This window comes from Numida meleagris, chromosome 3, assembly GCF_002078875.1.
Source record: "Numida meleagris isolate 19003 breed g44 Domestic line chromosome 3, NumMel1.0, whole genome shotgun sequence".
Classification (NCBI taxonomy): domain Eukaryota; kingdom Metazoa; phylum Chordata; class Aves; order Galliformes; family Numididae; genus Numida; species Numida meleagris.
Window position 1 is genome coordinate 41,581,088 of NC_034411.1, and position 22,350 is coordinate 41,603,437.

The window sequence follows — 22,350 nt, forward strand, 5'->3', positions numbered from 1 at the left end:
AGAACCGGAGATGCCTGTTGCAGACCTGCTACTGTGTAATCTCCTAATATTCACAGCAGTTCTCCATGTCTTTGTTTGCATGTAGTTACTGTCTTGTTAATCTGCCTCATCATGTTTTTAGAATGATGCAGTGTGAGGTTTTGTAAACCTTCTAAGTTATGATTTGGCATTAAGTATTAACAGATTGGGAAATTACCTTTTTAAAGTTTAGCCATTTTATTGTTGCATAGCAGAAATACTTTCTATCTACAATGAAGCTGACACTGTACACATTAGGAAAAGACATAATCCCTCAGTAGCCAGACTTCTTTAAATGCGTGCATAGATATGGTTTGTACATATCAATACTTTTTTTTTCATACTGTAATACTTTTGTTCTGCACCTGCATTTATCAGTCTTCAAAGAGCTAAGTTTTTATTCCACTCTTTCTCTTTCCTTTCATGAGTTTTCCTTTTTTTTTTTTTTCTCACTTTGTATATATTTTTCAATCCCTTGTCTCTTTCAGTTCTACTCTAGGGGATATGAGCTTGAAATTGATATCAAGCTTTTACCCAGGGTTACTCGATAGCTATTTGGTTGTTGTTTTTTTTTTGTATTTTTTCTTTAATCTACCTGTGCCTGCGAAATTAGCAACAATGACAAAGATTATTCAAAGACACAAACCACTGCCCTTCATGTATTTTTCAGCACTAAGAACAAAGACAGTTTGGTTTGAAGATGTTTGTATTTCAAGAAAATTCAAGAGTAATGACGACAGAATCAGTGGGATTGTATCAGTATAAATTGTGCAGAAGAATTATACAATTAAATTACTTATAGTGAGTTAAGCAATACCATTGAAGATAAGTTAATGAATGAATTACCAAATAAGAATAGAAACATAAGTGCTTCATTGAACATAGTTACCTTAAAGTCCTGGAGCTCAGGTATGGCTCAGCAGTTTGTGTACTGTAGATACACGCTGCTGTTGTTCAAAAGGAGCTTAGAAAGGAGCTTTGAAGGCGCTGTACTTGTTCTGATCAGCATAAGTGGAAACGCATCGTGCCAGCGGGTGCTACACGTAGTTTTGTATTATTGGCCAAAAAATGCCTGTAAAGCAGTTGGGTATGTTTTATTTGCTTGTTTGTTTCTAGCATATTGTTTTCTCAGTATAAATCTTTGCCAGGATCTTTCTTCCTCTGTGTGTAGTGAGAAACTGCCTCCAATCAGGGATCTGAAAGGATTGTTGTCATTGGCACTAAATGTTGTCCCCTGTATATTGCCTGTGATGCTCTTCTCCTTTATTCTGCGTATTCTAGTGAATGGCCAGTGGGGTCCTTGGTCTCCATGGTCTGCTTGCACTGTTACCTGTGGAGGAGGAATCCACGAGAGGTCTCGCCTCTGTAACAGTCCAGAGCCACAGTATGGAGGAAAGCCATGTGTGGGAGATACTAAGCAACATGATATGTGCAATAAGAAGGATTGCCCAATTGGTTGGTATTTAATCATTTAGTTTCTCTACTTATTTTTGCTTTTGTTTCTTTAATGGAAAAATCTTGCATTAACACTACAGAAATTTGCTAATTACATCTTCGTTACAGGAGAGCATCTTTAAGTTCTTTTGTGTGCTGTTTAGTACAGTGGGATTTTATATATTCTTGTTAGAGGCTTCTCTTGATCAAGGATGCATTTTTCAATCAGAGCCTGAAAGGCTGCTACATATTCAACTGGATTTAGCAATCTGCAATATTTTCATCGTAAATCAGTAATATGTTAAATGCATTTAATGACCTTAATTCATAGGTGGTTTTTTTTTTTTTGGTTAATTGGTTGTATCAGATGTGATCTAAGCTAATGAACAGAGAATAGCTGTTTCTTAAGTGGTATTATGTGCCTTTTTGTGCTCCTAACTTAATTTACACTTTTTTGTGTCTTTTCCAGATGGATGTTTGTCAAATCCTTGCTTTCCTGGAGCAGAGTGCAACAGTTACCCAGATGGATCTTGGTCATGTGGGCCATGTCCAGCAGGTTTCCTTGGCAATGGTACAGTCTGTGAGGATCTTGATGAGGTACTGACTTTATTTTCATTAGTGTGGTGAAACTGCTGTAAGGATTTCATTATCTGGGAATTACATGGCCATCTAATTGGTTTCTTCTTTCTTCCCTTTCCTACAGTGTATAGCTGTGTCAGATGTTTGCTTTAAGGTAAATCAGGTCCATCGCTGTGTGAACACAAATCCAGGTTTCCACTGCTTGCCATGTCCTCCACGTTATAAAGGAAGTCAGCCTTATGGAGTAGGGCTGGAAGTTGCCAAGACAGAAAAGCAAGTAAGTGATGCTGAAGAGTATCTTCCTGCCCAGAAGCTGAACAATTCTCACCCAAAGTATCTAAATGAAAATGTGATAAACTTAGGTGCAAAACAAAGATAACATGAAATAGACAACTCCTGTTCCTGGTTACCTTTTCGTTTGTGTGGCAAAACACCGATTATTTTATTGTATGATTTTTTTTTTATTTTTCTCTCGGCATTTGTCTAGGACCAAATAAGTATAAAACTTCAAAAATGGGCGTTCCTCTGTTTTGCACTGCTTTGTCTCAGGGTTATGTACCTACTCAGAGTATCGGAAACTGAAGAATCAAAATGTTTTCATGGAGAAATCTATTGCTGTTAATGTGGATGTCATCAGATATAGGTCTGAACTTCTCATTAAATTCCATTCAGCCAACACCTACCAGTGGGGAAGGATGGAAGTAATAAGAAATGATATTGAAGATTATGTTTTGATAGATAGGACAAAAACATTAAAGCAAATGCCGTGGGATGCCCCCTCTCTGTTTCTGTTCAGTAAGTCTATGGTTAGTTCAACATGGGAAGACTAAGCATAAAACATCTGCATAAGATTCTCAGATACTGTCAAAGAAATTAAGCAAAATGATAATAGGTAACAAAAGCTTATTTGAGGAGGATGTAAAAACCCATTAAAATGTCTTTTGATTTAAAAAAAAAAAAAAAAAAAAAGTAGTCCTTACATACTGACAACTGGAACCCTGAAGTAAACGGATGAGTACTGTTTACTTTGTGGGCATTAATGACCCATGAAAGAAAGCAGACAGAGTTCTGAAAATGCCAGCTACTTCAATGTCTTCTGCATAATATCCATATTTTTCCTATGTTTTCTTTTAATTATTTTCACTGTACAATTAAAACAAAGTTGCTATCTTGAGGCATCTAAATGACTGATCTGCTTTTGATGAAGTTGAGGCACACAGCTGGCTGCAATTGTTATGTGTCAATGAGTATGCTTTATTTACTACAGGTCTGTGAACCTGAGAATCCGTGCAAAGACAAGACACACAGTTGCCATAAATCTGCAGAGTGCATCTATCTGGGCCATTTCAGTGATCCTATGTACAAATGTGAATGTAGGACAGGTTATGCTGGTGATGGACGCATCTGTGGTGAGGATTCAGATTTGGATGGATGGCCAAATAATAACTTGGTCTGTGCTGCTAATGCTACATATCATTGTGTGAAGGTAGGTGATGAAGTTAAACCATAACTGAAGTTCCTCTTTTTTTCTAAATAGTTCTGAATAATGTTTTTTGGCATCAAGCTGGTGGCGATTTCATTTAAGTTTTGGCTGTTATAGCATGCTTATTTTCTGGGAGATTATGTGAAATGTGTATTCACTTAACACTGGCTTTGGGTTTTTTTCCTGCTCAGTATGCATAGAAGGCCTATAAGTAGAGTTAGCATACTGAATAGGAGCTGCCACAGCTAGCTAGAACTAAACAGAATCTCTGGTGCAGGTGTGTAGTAAATCCTACCCACAGGGCTTGTCAAGAGACACTGTTAGTCAAGTGAGATTTATGCTTCTGAATGCTTCTTTGAACCAACCCTTCATTTTACAGAGTTACACTGTGAAAACTAATTCAGAGCCTGAGATAATTTTTGGCAATAGGAAACAGAGATGAACAAGTATTAGTAACTAGACGGTTTTCTTAATTGCAAAAGCTCAGTGGAAGAGAACAGGAGGTTCAGCCACTCTCCTTTCAGAGATGTGGAGTTACAGCTCTCACTCTTCCTAGGGGAAATGACCTGCCTGCCATATTGGCTCTAGACCTGGCATGGGACTGTTCTCCACCCTTTCTGTCTGAGTCATAGTAGTGAAAAATGAAAGATTACTAAGCTAACTAATAATAAAGCATCAAGGAGCCTAAAAATGGCTGTATGTAAATTTTGCAGATGTTGCTTACCATGGTATGTCCCCAGTTCTGAGTGGTTGCCTCATTGTTGGTTGAACAGCAGGCACAACACGGAGGAACATGTGTTGTCTGAAGCAGCAAATCAAGTAACTCAGACAAAATGAGCAATACCCTAAAGTGAATGCTGAGATATAGATACCTATCAATTAAACACTTGAATCAGTGGATTATGTATATGTTTTCTCTAGGGCATGTTCTCAAGTATTTTGCTGAATCATTTGTGGCTTCAATGGCAATGCTTCTGAGCATTTCAGATTTGTGCTGGTTTTTTTTTTTTTTCCCCCTCCCTGAATGGAAGCATTTCAGTTTCTCCCTCTAAGCTAAAGCTGTCTACCTTTAAACTGTTGTGAAGTTCTAGAACAGTAACATTCAATAAAATAAAGAAGTGGAAAAAGAAATGCAAAAATGAATCATTTTTTTTTTTAGTTGTTAACAATAGGAATACAGATCAAGAGAAAGTTTGAGATCAGGTGGTTTAAGAGAATCAGAAGTTACTTAGTTAGGTATAATCCAGCTGAAGTTGTGAATTTGGCTTTTATCAGCACAAGAGAGTGTGAGATTTTGTAGGAAATATGAAACTCAAATGCTAAACGTCCTCATCGTAGCTGATGTCTCTGCTCATTATGGTTCCAGCCAATTCGGCAATTGCAGTTCATATACTCATTCTTGGTTCCTGTCATCAAGATTTGCAACATGTTGACTCAAGATTTAACGCAAATGATTAGTTTTCACTAAATGCTGAACATATTGAACCCATTCAGAAAAAGCTGTTCCAAAGATTAATTCATGTCTTTTACAGTTTGCATGTTGATCTAATAGACATAAGTACTTCATTTAAGGGGAAAGAAAAACACCTTGAAAATACTAGGTAGTTTCAGGTTGTTATATTCATTACAAAATGTCCTACTTGACTAATTTGTTTTAAAAAAGCAACCCAAAACTTCTTTCTTCGGGCTGTTTATGGGAGTTTACATAGTCTAAGCAAATCTATATGCATAAAGTATATAGTTGTAAATAATAATAACAATAAAATCTTAGCAATATTTTTATTGTAAATTTATTTTTTATTCACACAGTAGTTACATTTGTTTCTGGTAGGTTGAGTTCCCATGAGGAAGGTGTGATGTCTGAGACTTGTTCCTAATATCTAGTAAGAGGCTTTTTGGGTGCACTGGTTTGATCTCTTTCCTCTACATAGCTACTTTTTCTGAAGTTTGTGAGAACAGGCTACCCTTGAGGTCTTTGCGTTACTACTTGATTTGTACGAAATTAGACTCAAATCTGCAGAGAGTACAGACGGACAAACATGCAGATGCAAACATGGAAAGTGATTGAAGAAGCTTTGTCTGTTTTTTTTTTTTTTCCACTGTTCTCAAAAATACATAAAGAAATAGAAATCTACAAAATCATTTTGTATTTCTGGATCACTAGTAACCAGTACTGAGTTGGACAGTCAAGACCATTCATGAGTATTTGGTAAAAACGTGCTTTAAAAAGTTTGGAGTTACGTTATGATTTTGATACATGTGAGAAATTTTCCAGTTCTCTTCCTTAAATTGACTATTCTATTAGAACTGCTGAGATTTAAAACAGATCTGAGAATATTACTAGAACATTCATGTGTTACTATAAATATTTCTGCAGTCTGCTGGCAAATTCTGTTTTGGTCTGAGATAGATATGGAATGTGAGACAATGAGAATAACACTTTTTTTTTTTTAATTGGTATATTTGCTCTTAACAAATGATACAGTTGCAGTCTACTTTTTCCATGTTTTACCTTCTTTCTTTAAAAGGGAATACGTGTTAAAAGTTTTAAATCTTAGGCTAGACTTAGAAAATACAGCTTTATTCATTTAAAATAATGATTCTTTGCAAAGCTCTGTTACAAAATAAATATATTTACTTTTTGTTTTCAAAGCTATGGCTGCATGAGAGAGCAAAGATGATCTTTTTTAGAACAGTAAAAAGGCCTATTTTCCAAAACTCTTGCTTACAGTATTCCCCTTATTGTTGTGTACTACTTCATTCCAGTAACTTTCCATATGAACAGCTGTTTCTGAAGATCATCTCCTGGCTTGTGTATTTTTTCTGGCAACAAAACCTGTTCATTTTATTTGTAATCTTCAAACATACATCGCCAGCTGTCTATAAAACGTTGATGTAAGTGATCGTGTGTGCGTGTGGTGTGTTTGTTCTTTGCTAGATAGTTTCTTCTAAAATTTGCTGGGAACATCCCTTTTACAGAAGGAGAGCTGGGAAACAGAATGATTTGCAGATGCATTTCACTTACTGTACAATATGAAAGCAGCAAATTACTATCTTTGGCAACAAACTCAGATCCTTTAAAAAACATTTGTGGATGACTGTTTGTTTGCTTCCTAGCCTGTGGTGGTACCATATCTGCACTTCTGTCGAGGCAAGTCATTCTGGCATAGTGTAAAGATCAGTTATTTCTTTTGACCAGGATAACTGCCCCCTCCTGCCTAACTCTGGCCAAGAAGACTTCGATAAAGATGGCAAAGGAGATGCCTGTGATGAGGATGATGACAATGATGGTGTTGAAGATGACAAAGTAAGATGCATTTCTGTGGTGTCAGTACCTTTGACTAAAACATCTGTTTTTAAGGAAAACCATTACAAGTGATGACATGTTTACTGTTCAGAGCTTCAGCTGAGTTACTCTGCACTACTTTCCTTGAATGATGCCTGCTGCAGAGTAAAGTTGTGTTGCATCAAATAAGATGAGCAAAAAAGCCTGGGGAGCCCGAGGCTGAACCAAGTTCTCCGTGTTAGCTCCGAGTTCAGTTGTGTGCATGAAAACAACTTAATTGAACTTTTATTTTGCCATGAAGAATGGTAGCTCCCTTGTATTTTAAAAGCTGATAGATATTATATCTGATATATAATGGTAACAAATAATAATAAGTAATAGTAGTTATAGATAGCATTAAAGAGAAGTGACAAGAGGAAAGTAATAAGCCTGGTTTATGCTTTCATCTTTTAAATCTGCCCACAAGACCACCCAAAAGATGGGTAGTGAGTCTAAACCTCTTCTCCCTTTACCATAAGCAAATGAACAGAAGTATCTCAAGAGTGAGTTTCATCCTGCTTTTTCTGAATACATCTAGGATGCATGAACTGATCTAAAAAAAAGTACTGTTGCTCTTTGTTACCTTCGTAAGTAGCCTAGATGCTCTAGACTACATACGTGTGAAAAAAACTGTAACTACTAGTTCAATTTTATGCACAGTATAAAATTTTTATTTGCCTCTGTCATCTCCTTAAGTGTATAAAATATGTATCTGAGGAATCTGAAATGTTGGTCTGAAAAATAGTTTCCTGGTGAAGAGGGTTTTTTTTGCTTTCACAGAGGAAAAGTGGTTTAAAGGTATTTCCAAATTACTCTCTTCTGATTCCATGATTCTGGTCTTTTCCTCATACCCACTGCCTTGATTTGGTTTAGTGGTTCTTCACTTTTACACAGAGTACTTCCTCATGGCTGTGCAGAAGTCCCTGTGTAGTTTGAAGATGTGTGAAGCATAAAACATCTTATTCTAGCAGACTTTCAGCTTAGGGATTGAACTGAGGTGAAATTTTGCAAGTTCCACTGAAAGGAATGGTTCTAGGGAAAAATATTTTGGGTCAAAGAGAGTATTTCATTTAATTTTTGCATTTTAACATCTTTTATACATTATCATCATATGCAATATACCCACAAAAAGTCTATTCTTGTTTTGATTTTTTTATTTTAAACATTTGGTTTAAAACTGAGAATCTTGATACTAGTTTGCTCCAAGAAAGTTAGAGTATCAATTCTTGTTTATTCCAAAGAAAAATGCTGCTGAATTTGGACTGATTTTACAACACATCCTGCTTTTGAAAGAATTGCATGTACCAGTGAGATATTTTTGTTGAAATATTGGTGTACAGATCCGATTTACATCTGTTTCTCTTCTAGTGAGATACAGTATGCTCTTAGCACACCGTGTACAAAAACACAAAACACACAGTAAGCCAGGCTGTCCAGAAACCATCCCGTTATCACTGTGATCTTCAGCTTAGGTGCAGTTTGTACCCTGGAAAAATAACATATTCATGTCTTGCCTCATCTGTCCAAGATGAACAGGAAGATTTACCACTTCATTGTATGCTCACGTGACCTCAATTCAAATTGTGATTTATATTCTTAAGTGTTTTATTTCTTCTCACTAGGACAATTGCCCTCTTCTGTTCAACCCTCGTCAGTTTGATTATGACAAAGATGAAGTTGGTGACCGCTGTGATAATTGCCCTTATGTGCACAACCCTGCACAGATTGACACAGATAATAATGGGGAGGGTGACTCTTGTGCTGTGGATATTGATGGAGATGGTATGTTTTTGGTTTTGAGAATTAAGTATATGCTACAAGTACGCTTTGATTTGTGCTCAGTGAAGTGGGCTGCTTGCTTTTATACATGAAATAGGATCAAGTCTAGCTGCTCAAAAGTGCCAGAGAAGAATAAGGTTCCTCTGTCATGTGCTAGTATAATGTCCCTGAATGAATACAGTGGATACTATTGAAGAATAAAATCACAGCAAGTCTTTTGTCAGCATAATCTTAAAAAAATAATAATCTTTTCCTCATTTGTAATCCAAAGTAATCTGGGTCTAATATAACAGTTTTGCTGACTTTTCTCCTTTTGACATTTTAGGGAGGGAAAAGAACTTGAGAATATCCACCCAGTTAAGACAATATCTGTAGAAAATTAATCTGCTTTTCTTTATGAAAGCACTGCAACACCCATAGGAATCCAAATGCGCATTTCTTTTTGCCTTATAATTTTATTAAAGGCGTTTAATTCACGTACCAGTACATGGCTATATGAACAAGATTAGATAAGAATAAGGATGGGAAAATCATTTAAATATTATTTAAAGCTAATATTCTTGTAGTATTTTGTATTTATGAGAATCTGTAAGTATTTTAAGTTGAAGAAATCTGGTTTTGGATTTCCTTCAGCAAACATAGAAACTTTTGGCTGCTTAGCTGAACTGAACTTCTAAATGTTTTGACTCCTTTCATCCTTCACATCATGAGGTTCTTAGTAGTCATGGGAGTTCAGCATATATACTTGAAAAAAAAATGCGATTCTATGTTACTGGCTTAAAGATTACACAAATATCTAGGGAATATATAGTATAGGAGAGTGTCCTTGTGTCCTTTCTGACAGATAGGCCTACATGTCTTGATTTTGTCCATTGTATAATTACGTTTCCCGAGGGAACATTTTCTATTGAAAATTTGGCATGCTGTACAATAAATTATGCATGTGTTCTGGTAAAATGAAATAATTTAGTGCTGAGGCAGCTGAACGTTAATGCAGTTGTTTCTGTACAAAACTATTCAGACATTCCACCATTATATAGCTATGCATTCTTTGTCATTCCTTATAGTGTCTGCAAAGGAAATACAAATCAAAATAATTTTGAAGTACCCCACCTCTTCAGCTATTTTTTCAACAAATGTAGAATCTTTGAAAAAGGGCTAGAGTCTTAAGTTTTAGCCCTTCCTTTAGCAAAATATGTTGGGAAAATGCATATAGTGTTTATCATAAGAAAAGTGATATTGATGCTATCTTTATTTTCTAATATTAATCTCTTCACTGTTTCATGATGTAGGAGTTACACTGTAGTGATTAGAGAGCCTATGAATTCTGTAAGAGCACTACTTTCTACTAGTGACTGTAGAGTCAATGATTTATCTGTGGTGGGTGTTGTATCATTTTGATTTCTTTATTCTTTACTTGACTTCCTCACAGACATTTTTAATGAACGAGATAATTGTCCTTACGTCTACAATACAGACCAGAGTGATACAGATGGTGATGGAGTTGGTGATCAGTGTGATAACTGTCCACTAATGCATAATCCAGACCAGGTAAGTGTTAGGTACAGCTTAATTAGTTATAAGGTCAGAAAAAGGACAAAGGAAAGAAGAAAAACATCTGAGGAAATAGCTATTCCATAATACAGGTAACTGAAGGAAGTGCACTGCATACGTGGACCCAGTATCTTCACATACCTGCTCTTACCACAATAGATTGCATCACTTTAAAGTGTTTGAAGCTGCACTTTTGGATATAGGAATCTAAGACAAAGCTACAGGAGCTGGAGAGGTTCTGGGGTAAAACACACCTTGTTTTACTCACACTTATAAGCCACAGAGCTCTTGTATGGTACAAATTTTAGTGGTTAGTATGTGGCTATAGATTTGGAAATGGAGTGATAGAAAATGGTTCTTGTTCCTGTGGAATCTCTGCCCAAAAGGAAAGGGCCAAGAAAGGAAATTGGCAGAAATCCCAGCTGTTTGTCTAAGGATACAGATCAGTTCAGAAGGGTAAAAGGTAAGAACAAGGGAAGTAAAACATTTTTTAGTATTTTCCACTACCTCAATTTATTCTTTTTTTTTTTATCGGTGAATGTTCTGGAATTTAGAGCAACGCAGAGATGATGGAATTTGCTTGACTGTAGGATTCATAATGTAACTGTGGTCAACTGCAATATTTCAAACCATAAAAAAAACTACACATAACAATCTGGATTGTATGTGAGATGCACAGATTACACAGAACTGAATTATTACATGAGGGAATATTTAGCTATTTGAACTGCATACTATCATGCACATTCATATTTTGTGTTTATAGTATTAATTATATTCAAGGGAAGAACTTTACAATGCAACAGCATGTTTCATCAAAACTGCAGTCTTTAGTATATGGAAAGAATCCTCCTATGTTCATTCCAAATTCTAGTCAAAGAAATTGCAGTCAGGAATTACAGGAAAGTAGCATCAAGTGTTACAGAAGCAATCAGATAAATGCACTGCCTGGACTGCAACCCCTACATGATCTCTAGAATGAAAACAATAACAGTCATGGCCAAAGACCTGCCCTGGAAATAGACTGAAGACCAGATCTGGTGCTTTGACAGCATAAGAGCATAAGTAGCTGTAGTGTATCAAAATAACATTTCTGCTTTAAGCGTGGTTATCATCATGATATCATTTATCTGCAGAGAATTCTTGAAGAGAAATGTTGAAAAATTATGTACCAGGCTACTGATATTGGTATTTTATGTGTTTAATAAAAAATCACAAATTTACTTTTTTTGTTTGTTTGTTTCCTGGTAGACTGATGCAGATAATGACCTTGTTGGTGACCAGTGTGACAACAATGAGGACATAGATGAAGATGGTCACCAGAACAACCAAGATAACTGCCCTTACATCCCCAATGCTAACCAGGCTGACCATGATAAGGATGGTAAAGGGGACGCCTGTGATCCTGATGATGACAATGATGGTATTCCAGATGACAGGGACAATTGTCGCCTCAGATACAACCCTGAGCAGGAGGACTCTGATGGTAAGAACAGTGTAACGCCAACTAAATTTAGTCCTTAGTATCCAATTCTGGCTTTGGAGTAGTAATTTTTGGTGAAAATAGTCTCTTGAAATCAAACTGACTAACTTTTGATAGATGAGTCAGCTGAGACTTGAATGGAACTGCTCTAGCCAATTTGGACCAGAGCTAGAGCAGTAGAAAACGTCTTTGCGAGAGGCTGAAAAACACTTGTGTATTTATCTATTAATACTTGTCAGGATTTTATTTTTTTAAGTGTTTTCATATTTCTTTAAATCTTGAAATGAGATATAAAAGGAAAACCTTGGAATTTCAGTTTTAATTTCATGTGTTTTAAATGAAAAAATGGTATCCTTTGTTTTCAAAACAAGCTGTTTTCTGAAAATTAACAGGGAAAAAAATATGTCTTACTGCTCTTTTTTTTTTTTTGAAAAGCTGACTATTTCTGCATCTTAAGTCAAAAATTAATGTTGATTTTAAATTATTTTTCTAAAAAGTATTTCTTAGCAGCTTTTCTCAGAGTCAGTTTATAGGTAAGTAGCTTCAACTACGTTTTGATAATGTGCCGCTGTGTAAGAAATAGATACATAATTCTTCTCTTCTCCAGTTCTTGTCCTAAAATGTTGCTGGGCACTTTCCAACAATCCTTCTTTGTGTTTGGTAGTATTTCAGTAATGAAATGGTGACATTTTACAGTCACAAATGTCATTTATAAAACATTTGATCCTTTGAAAACCTTGAATGTAATAGGTCTCCAATAATCAGCCTTTAAATAAATACATGAGCAATTTCTGTTCTGCATAGTTATGTCAGTGAAAATGAAAGCAGAATTTAGTACCTACGTAGTGTGATTTTTATGTACATTTAGAAAGACAAAATCCTGTGCCCTGAGTGATTCCCTGGTAAGACAACTGCTGTCCAAAGTTTCTGATTGGTAGTCAGTAGTAGCACTTTGCCCTTTTGTCCAATCAGGTAATAGAAATGTCTTTGTACTTGCTAATCTCTGAAATAGCCTCCTAATTTCAGAAATATTCCAAAGTAAGGGTACCTCCAAATTAGGATTTGTTGTCACCTGGGTCTTTTGAGTGAGTGTGCCATTATGTTTGGCATAAGTATTTACAAAAGAGTAAATTTAAACAATTTAGCCAGCTCATCACTGTCATCAGTGGCAAGCCCAAGAGAAACACTGGAAAAATGATAAATAAAGCCAAAATATGCTCCCACGCTCTTGACGATATGAACTATAGCATTTAAAGATGAGGCCTCTGAGAGAACTGTTGGACGTGGCTGGATAAACAAATGCTTTCTAACTTTTCTTGACATAGTCAGTGTTATCATCAACAGCTCAGTACCAAATGGCTGTCAGCTGGATGTTCAGTGAATAATTAAATTATCCTATGACTCAAGAATTACCTCTTTGATACTGGCAAGGGGAATAGAATTGGTAATTCACTTTTTTCTCTTTAAGTGCTAAGATAAACAGGTGCAGGAACACACAGCTGGTCAGGTTTCTATGTTCTCCAGGGCCAATTGCCAGAGTGAAAAATGGGACTATTCTACAATGTAGCTGAACTACTGAAAGTGTTTGAGTTATTAGACTCTTTAGCTTTCCCTAACTACCTTTTTTGGCTGTAGCCTAAACCTCATTCTACTATTTTTCTGAAGGCTTTGTACTTGAAAAATGATGTGCTGGTTAGGCATAGTAATGTAGCTTTTCATTTGTCTATGAGACATTTATTAGTAGCTCAAAATGAATTGGTTGGATCATTGCTATTTTCCATTGTGTTAATACCCATTATCTTAAAGGAGTCACAAATACATTTTAAAAAGCAGATGCTCAGGTTTGTGAAGATAGAAACAAATTAGCTGGCAGTTCTGGTTTTAGAATAGTACCTAGTGTAATATCCAGTTGTGTCTGACTTCCACAACAGAAATTTTTGAATTTGTTTTTGTACTTGTCTAGGTAAATCATTCTTCAAGTGCTTATTTTATTTAAGCACTATTGTACACCACACGTTGGCAATGGCATTGTCAAAGAGAATTTTTTTGATGCCTTCCTTTATCACCTGCTGTTCCTGGCAAAAGTCATCTACTGGTTTTCTACCAATCTTATGTGTAAATTAAGGAAGAAGGTATTTATTTATTTTAATATTGAGCATAATATGCGTTGAACAGCAGCTCAACTGCAGCTGAGCTAAATTGATATATTTTTAGGTTGTCTAAAAAGCTTCTTGCATTTCATGTGACAACTTAATATTTCTATTTCTCCAAGGCTAGTCTTGCTGTACATAGTAATTCCTATAATACATAAATAATAAAATACGTATTTTTCTGTAATACTGTCCCCGCTTTCTTTTGATAGAGGTGACATTCCTGCAATCTGAAGCACTCTGGGTGGATTGTTGCTGAACAAATCTCGAGACACAGATTTAAAAAGTCAATCCTATATAGGGATTTAGTAATTAGTATTTAGTAATTAGCAGTAGGATAAATATTTTAACATTGTTTGAATTCATTTATGCTGTACATATTAAAATATGGTCTTGTATCCAGATGATGGAATCAGAATGGCTTGGGTTGGAAGGGATTTTAAAATCTATGCAGTTCCAACTCCACTGCCATAGGCAAGGACACCACCCACCAGATCAGGCTGCCCCCGCCCCCATCCAACCTGGCCTTGAATGCATCCAGGGATGGGGTATAATCTGGGACAAATCATACTGAAAATGTAGTACAAATATTAGTGAATTATACCAGCATAAGAAACTTCCAAGTTCCCCAGCACTGATTCTGAAGCCACTAGACTAGCGGCCAGATTGGTCACAATCATAAACCAATGATGGGATGGGTTTATTAGGAGGGATTTTGGTCTGGATCCAGGTTGATGACTTATTCCAGGCATTACCAGCAACATTTCAAATGTTCATTTCAAATGAACTTCTAGAGAATGAAGCTTTATGTGGAGCATTCTTTGAGGAACAAGAAAATGATATGCTCATATATATAATAAATTTCTTCCATTAGTACCAGAGCAGTTAGGTAGCATGGATAAATTGCTGATTTCCTTATTCCTTTTACTTACAGGTGATGGCAGAGGTGATATTTGCAAAGATGACTTTGACAATGACAGCGTTCCAGATATTTATGATGTTTGTCCTGAAAACAACGCCATCAGTGAAACTGATTTCAGAAAGTTCCAAATGGTCCCTCTGGACCCCAAAGGAACAGCTCAGATTGATCCCAACTGGGTTATTCGACACCAAGGCAAGGAACTGGTGCAGACCGCCAACTCTGATCCTGGAATAGCTGTAGGTGAGTATCAGATTGTCAGCCAGCATCTTTGGAGAAGTAACCAGTGATCTATTGATCAAGAAGAAAAAAAATAATAATAATGATCATGTATTTTGGTGCTCTGAGGTTGGGACTGAAACTTGAGGTTTATATATCCCAATTAAAAATAGCTCAGTGCTGTTTGCTTTTGTTGACCATTCAGCTTATCACTGACTGTAACACAGGTGAAATATCCAGTTGAAGAACTTGACATAAGCATAGTGCCTGCTGTCTTCAGCACTCCTTGTAAATTACTTACTTTTTTCTAGAAGCCTCTATATGGTAGATAAGTAAGTGAAATTACCTCCTTTCTTAGGGACTGGAAACAGAAAAAGCAAAAGTCAGAATCAAAGCTAGGACTCCTGAGTGCTGGTGACCAGACCCAGCACTGTAACTGGATGGTTTGTGTCTTTTGTTTTCTCCCAGGTTATGATGAGTTCAGCTCTGTTGACTTCAGTGGCACATTCTATGTTAACACAGACCGTGATGATGACTATGCCGGCTTTGTTTTTGGCTACCAGTCCAGCAGTCGGTTTTATGTTCTAATGTGGAAGCAGGTCACTCAGACCTACTGGGAGGACAAACCCACCAGGGCTTATGGCTATTCTGGTGTGTCACTCAAGGTAGTGAATTCAACAACTGGTGCTGGTGAACACTTGAGAAATGCTCTCTGGCATACAGGAAACACCCCTGGGCAGGTGAGAGATTTAAAACCTTAGCACTGTGGTGCATGACTAATCATCTAACACCTCAATTGTTGCAAAAAAAAAAAAAATTAACAGATTGTTTTCAGTTCACATGTAATAGCATTTGCCTTGGGTTTCAAAGAATACATTACGCATACAAAAATTATGAATGGAAAAAGTTACATGTATAAAAGGGAGGGTGTGGTGTGGTCCTTAAATGAATAGGAGATCTCAGTTCTCCACAAATCCTTTGTGACCTCGGTATTGGTACTTGATCCTTCAACATTCCAGCTTGTTTAAATTATGCTGGGTTTCTACTTCAGCAACCAGTGAGAACCAACAAAAAAAATAATAATGAAAGCAAGCAGAGAAAAACTGCAGCTGTTCCCAGTACGGCCCAGCCACAGAAGAATCTTACACCTTTTGGAAATGAAGTTAATGGGACTTTGCACATGAGTAGAAATTTCACACTTTGGAGTTCCTTGCAGGAATGAAGCCTTCACTGAGTGTGAGAGTTTTCAAGGAATAATTCAAAAGGAGTAGCTGTAAAGCTGTGGCCCCTTTTAATCAGAGGAGATACTCATTCAGATAGGAAAAGCAACATCAAATCTTACAGTGTGGATGTCTGTGTGCAAACAGGGACAAGACTGCATAAGGGAAGTCAGATACAATGCTATAATAGTCTTCACTGACAGATGAGTAACTGATCGACAGTTACAGACATGCATTTTCATTATTTTTGCTAAAAAGGAACAAATTGAAGAAGTATGCTGATCATACGATCAGATGTTAAACACTAGTTTTGGTTTCATGCTCCACAGCAAATAATCTGTGTCTGTGTGTACAGTCACTGTAGTGGATGCACTGTTACTGGAGTACAGTGTTTCCAATACAATATTTATGTTCCCACTGTAGGTGCGCACTTTATGGCATGATCCCAAGAACATTGGCTGGAAAGATTATACTGCATACAGGTGGCATTTGATTCACAGGCCTAAAACAGGACTAATAAAGTAAGAAATGTTTATGTGCTTCTGTTTTTTTTTTTTTTAATAGCATAACTTCCATCTCTGATGTAACAGCTATTTTTTTTTCAGGTTCTTTGCTAGTTCTGATAATGATGATGCTTTCATGACAGTTTGTTTCAATATTTAGGAAACCATTTTTTTATCTTTAGAATAACTTATTTTCCCTTTCAGGTACCTTTAATTAATGAGTATCTACATCAGCTAAATATTCTTAAATTAAAAAAAAAAAAATAATAAAAATCTCTCTCAATGACTCTTTTATAAAGGAAGCAAAAATTCCTAAGAAAAACTCAAAGCAAGATTAGAATATGCGATTCCTCCCCAGCTTCTGGAATTTGAAAGAATGAAATTAATTAGAAACATCAGAATTGCCACAGGGAAGTAGGCCAACCTTCTGTCTATTTCAGCATCCTGTCTTCAGTAGTGCAGAAGTAGCCATAAGGACATCTGCAATGCACATAACAAGGAGCTATGGCATATTAGTTTACTGATATTTGATATTCCAAAGAATGAACGTTGACTGTCTATGTCAATTTTATCTTGAACTAAACACTGGAAGTATATAGTATGTTTTTCAGTGAGGTAGTCTGACCTCTGGAGGTCTTGTTACTTTGTGTTTGGTATGAGTACGGAAGTCGAAATGTAGGCAAAACTGGTTAGTCTATTTTATCCAGTTTTCTGGAAAAAATGTTTCTTCATCTAAGTCTTTATGCAGCAAATTATCAACTGATACAGCTAAAAGAGAAACTTGATTTTTTTAATTCATGTTGCTGTTGCCCGTGTCCTCCTTTGCAGAATCTACTTAGTCAGATAAAACATATTTCAAATGGTATCCCACTAGATTGGTCTAGCATGACACATTCTGTGATCTGAGACATCAGATTCCTTCATTACTTAGGGAATTTTTAATGGGAAATAAATAGAAATAATTACTTCAGTGGTATCATTATGGAATTATATTGTTTGTACAGAAATAGCAGTTAATATTAGCATATTTAAATCTGCATAGTATTTTTGGCTTTACTGTAATCAATAGACTATAGGCTCACTTCACATCTGGCTATTTTAAGATACTGAAAACCTAAGAATCTGGACTATCTCAAGATGAGAAACGGAGAATACCAGATCAAGCAAAAACAACCTATCTGGTAGGAAAAAAAAAAGAAGAGTTCTTTTAGCAGCTGGGCAGGTGCCTGAGATACTCAAGAAGAAAGAAATAAGTCTTCCTTTTCCATTTTATGAATTTAGCTGTTTCTGTCCAAATCCTCCCAGCTTTCATTAAGGGCTTAAGAAGTCTGAAATGAAAATTAAGCATGGCTCCAGTTAATGTTTCTTTGACTCTAAAGGGATGGTTCTTTCAATTTGTAACTTTGGCCCTTGCACCTAGAAATAAATAGATCAGTCATTCACACAGCTGTAAAGACAACTTTGTTTTAACCTCTGAGTTCACAGGGATAGAGGCTTATCAATGAGTACATGACATAGCTCATACCAGGAGACATGATTGTTCTAAATGAAGAATTGGGAAATCTCTTGCAGCTGGTGTGCATACAGTTACTTACAGAACAGCTCCACTGCTGCTGATTAATGTATTATGGCTGCCAGCTATGTGGTTGTGAGATAGAGACGAGAAGTGATCTTTACACTGAAGCTGTTGTCTGGTGACTAGTTAAAATGAATTCTGATTTAATTCTTGGAAGCTGTTACTAACCCTTAGCAATGGACACTCATATTTCATTTTCTTTGTCTAATTTATTATCTTTTTTTTTACAGAGTTTTAGTGTATGAAGGGAAGCAAGTCATGGTGGATTCTGGACCAATCTATGATACAACTTTTGCTGGTGGACGATTAGGTCTTTTTGTCTTCTCTCAAGAAATGGTCTATTTCTCTGACCTCAAATATGAATGCAGAGGTTAGTTATAGAAAATGACTGGAAAATGCTGATGCCTTTGATATCCTATGGAGCAAGCACGAAATATGGAAATGAAGAGTATCCTCCTTTAACTGAAAACAATCTGTAATCTTACAGCGTGCCGTGAACCTCAGTTTGTTGGAATACCATGAATACCCTTTGCCTCTGTAGTAATCTCAATTTGAATAATAAAACCCAGATGTTTAATATTGCCCACCTGGAAAAAATGAGATAAATCTCTGAGTGAGATATGCGCTTAGAATTTTCTCTGCGTATCCACTTTCCTTTGTAAACTATTTCAGTGTGTCCTGCGGGCAGAGTGCTGCTTCTGGATCACCCCTCTTTCCAAGAAGCCTGAAGGAGAGAGTAGACATTAATGAGCATGCCTATGTGTTGTGCCTCCTCAAAAATGTTTTGAAATACAGAAAATGCTTTCCCGGGTTTTCTTGCATATGATTTTTTTTTTATATTCATATAAGTAGGTAGATGCACGTGCACAAATAAGTGCATCTCTCTATGTATGTAGATTATTACCTATTTTTATGTAAATGTTATCATGTTCGTAGGAAAATGCAAAATGGGAAACTTCGTGCTGCATCCTTATACTGTATCATGATAGATCTCTCCCTCTGATTGAATTCTAAACCAATAATACAACCACAACAGTTAATATCTTTTTTCCCATTTCTTTCAGATGCTTGAGCAATGGTTGCTGCATTACCAGCAGAGTACTGTAAATGCTATGCAACCTAGACACCTCAGTACATCCTGGTACTCCCATTTTTTTTTATTTTTGTGTCCTCTGTCCACGTGCTCCACTGACCAGGTACCTCCCTGCTGCCAGGAATGCCTCAGCCATCCCTCCACCCAAGTGCCTTCTCACAGCCAGGACTAATGAAACCTAAATGTGAGCGTCTGACCCACCACAGAAGCAAAAGCAGACTGATACTTGAGAACAATTGTGTAGAGTGACAACATGTTTATTTGTGTTTTCTAAAGGAATGAGATATGAAAATGTGTATTTATATATATATGTGGAAAAATAAGGGGAGATGATGATTATCAGTCATTTAAATGAGGAAAAGCAGAGTTTGAATAACTTTATAGGTGTATGGTTGACGCTTTCTTCCTTTGATCAGGGCTGGACTTCACTAATAGAACCTCTGGGTAGTAAAGTAAAAGATGACTACGTCAGTAGTGTCTATGCTAACAATGAAAAAGCTTTTGGAGAATAAAGTGAAGGTTAATTATGAAGATTTCTTGATCTGAGATGTCCTTTAGCTGATGAGGATGCTCTTTAATTACACCCATTAAAATTATAATTGTTAGAAATGTCAAATTTTCAACCTAAAGCATTGTCTGGTGTCAGAGAGTTCATTTAGGCCAAAGAGAATTGAACTAGAAACTCCCATGTGAAAGAGAAGAGTGATTCATTTAAAAGTCCAAAGCTGTCACCACTGCCTGACTTTCATAAAATGATTTCCAGTTTTTCCATTTCCACTATGTTTTGCGTTCCTTCATAATAAAAAAAAAAAAAAAAAAAAAAAAAAACACATGACCACGTGGAGTGAAATGAGCCCAAACCACTTTCCCATCTCTGCTGCAGAAAGCACTTTGACATCTAGAATCTGAATCTGGGTTTTTGAAAAGGTGGCAACATAACTATTACTTAATTTGGTAGTGTAAGAGATTAAGGTTCCATTTATAAATATTTTGTTAATATTTATTATGATTATCACACTGAGCTACCTTCTCTGATAATTTATTTTAAAGCATGTCATATGATGCATCAGTAATACATTTACAAATAATGATATTTTAAAGCTATTTTTAAAAGTGTATCACAATATGTAGATATGGTTGAAGCATGATATGCACCTAAGTATAGTTTCATGGGTTATATTCAAGTATTATCTAAAGTTAAATGAGTAATAATGAGGAATTTATAAATGGAACCTTAATATGTATCCTGTTACCCTAAATTTAATATCTTGCATTGTTACCTATGTCTGCTGTATATAGAACTTCTTAAAATAGTGCTGAAGGGCTACCAGTGTTTATTCTAAACGGATACAACAGTTATTCAGATATACAATAGTATAAACATGTTTAACATTTTGTTTTAAGTTTTATGAGCTTTGTTCACAAAAAGAACACTTGCTGGTGTAATTTTATTAATTGATGGATTTACTAATGGAATATGACGTTATCTCTGCCTTCTTATTGGGCGCAGTGAGCTAAATATTGAATCAACTTTTTCTCCCTTTAAATAGTTTTTATTGCTATATTCATTAGAAAGAAATCCACAGTTGCTGGCTTTGTTGCACATTTTATAGTGGTCATATTATCAAATCTTTTTTGGTTGGCTGGTTTTGTTTTTGTTTTTTGTTTTTTGTTTTTTTTTCCCAAATCCTCTTCATGAGGTTTTGAAGTATGCTTCAGTTTCTTACTTTTGGTGTTTCAAATTGTATCCCCATGTCCCAAGCAGAAGGGAGGGTGATTTCATTAAATGTAATGATTGTAATGGCTGCGTAGGGTTTTTTGTTTTGTCGAAGAGAGACATCAGTATAGGGATGAAGATGTTAATATTTGGACTGTATCATAAGTTTCCTATTCTATGTAAATTATTTATGATGTTTTTCTTTTATTTCTTTTTCATTTTTTTTCCTTGCAAGTGTGTGTGTGTGAGAGAGTGAGATTAATGAAATTTCATTTTGTTTTGCCAAAGATTGTAAATAATTATTTATTTGTTTACATGGACGGAAATTTATCATTTAACGTCCTGATTCATTTAGTCAGATCCTCATTTATATATATATATTTTAAGAAATTAATGATAGGAAATAAACTGTAAAAAGGTTTTATAAAAAAAAAAATTCTCTTCACCTTCTTTATAGTTAAAATGGTTCTTTAAAGGAATATTCAATTCCCCAAGGCCCTCTGTTAGATAACCTCTTGCTTTGCTATAAACCAGTTCATTTTAAACAGACCAATAAATCTGTTGCTTGGCTGCAGATTGGCAATAGTCTTCTCAGACTGTAAATGACAGGTTTCCTACTCTCATTGACAAGGGACATAATTCCACACTTATCTGGCAAACTATCTCAAGTTTTGCTTACTTATTGTGCGTGAGAAATTTTGGTCCTGTCCTGCTCCCCACCCCCCTTTTTTTTTTTTTTGCTAGATTTGTACACACATTCTCTGTATTGAATTTTGGCTGATGCACTTGAACACACACATTCTGTTCTGCAACTGCTTCTGCTGCATGTCCCATTTAAGTCTTCAAGATATGTTTGTATGAGCAAGGATTGTCTTCCTGCTGGAGAAGGAAGGAATGAGTACTTAGTGATAATTTAGAGTAAGATACAAGAAATTCTTAGCATGAGAGATCTTCACCATCACTGTGAACCCCTCCCAGGGAGGGGAATTTGAATTGGATTAGGAAAAGTCAGAATGTGTAGCATGCCAAAATGCCAATTTTGAGGTATGAACTATGGTCATCTCCTCTTACAAATATACCCGCTATTAATTTTCCTCAGCCTGACGAATACTGTAACTATTTGCTTTCCTTGGCTTGTGGTTCCAGTGTGCCAGAGCCGGAGTACTCGGACCATTACACAAGGAAGTCATATACTCTCCAGTACCATCTTTTGATGAATCCTTTAAACTAATACAAATGTCCAGGCTTGTTGAGAGTGGCTCTTTTCTATTTATGCTGCAAAGATGAAAGTGATTGAC

At 36.0% G+C, this 22,350-nt stretch overlaps 1 protein-coding gene across 2 annotated transcripts in view; it reads left to right on the forward strand.

Annotated features, from left to right (window-relative positions):
* Positions 1 to 21,136, forward strand: part of THBS2 (thrombospondin 2) — a 33,229-nt gene extending 12,093 nt beyond the window's left edge. For both annotated transcript variants that reach the window (XM_021392137.1, XM_021392138.1), the window contains exons 10-22: positions 1,300 to 1,473; positions 1,922 to 2,049; positions 2,156 to 2,308; positions 3,299 to 3,517; positions 6,714 to 6,821; positions 8,462 to 8,621; positions 10,051 to 10,169; positions 11,424 to 11,658; positions 14,740 to 14,967; positions 15,412 to 15,683; positions 16,587 to 16,684; positions 18,473 to 18,612; positions 19,307 to 21,136. In XM_021392137.1, coding sequence (XP_021247812.1) covers positions 1,300 to 1,473; positions 1,922 to 2,049; positions 2,156 to 2,308; positions 3,299 to 3,517; positions 6,714 to 6,821; positions 8,462 to 8,621; positions 10,051 to 10,169; positions 11,424 to 11,658; positions 14,740 to 14,967; positions 15,412 to 15,683; positions 16,587 to 16,684; positions 18,473 to 18,612; positions 19,307 to 19,314 — 2,042 coding nt within the window. In that variant the 3' untranslated portion in view covers positions 19,315 to 21,136. The remainder of the gene's footprint in view (positions 1 to 1,299; positions 1,474 to 1,921; positions 2,050 to 2,155; positions 2,309 to 3,298; positions 3,518 to 6,713; positions 6,822 to 8,461; positions 8,622 to 10,050; positions 10,170 to 11,423; positions 11,659 to 14,739; positions 14,968 to 15,411; positions 15,684 to 16,586; positions 16,685 to 18,472; positions 18,613 to 19,306) is intronic.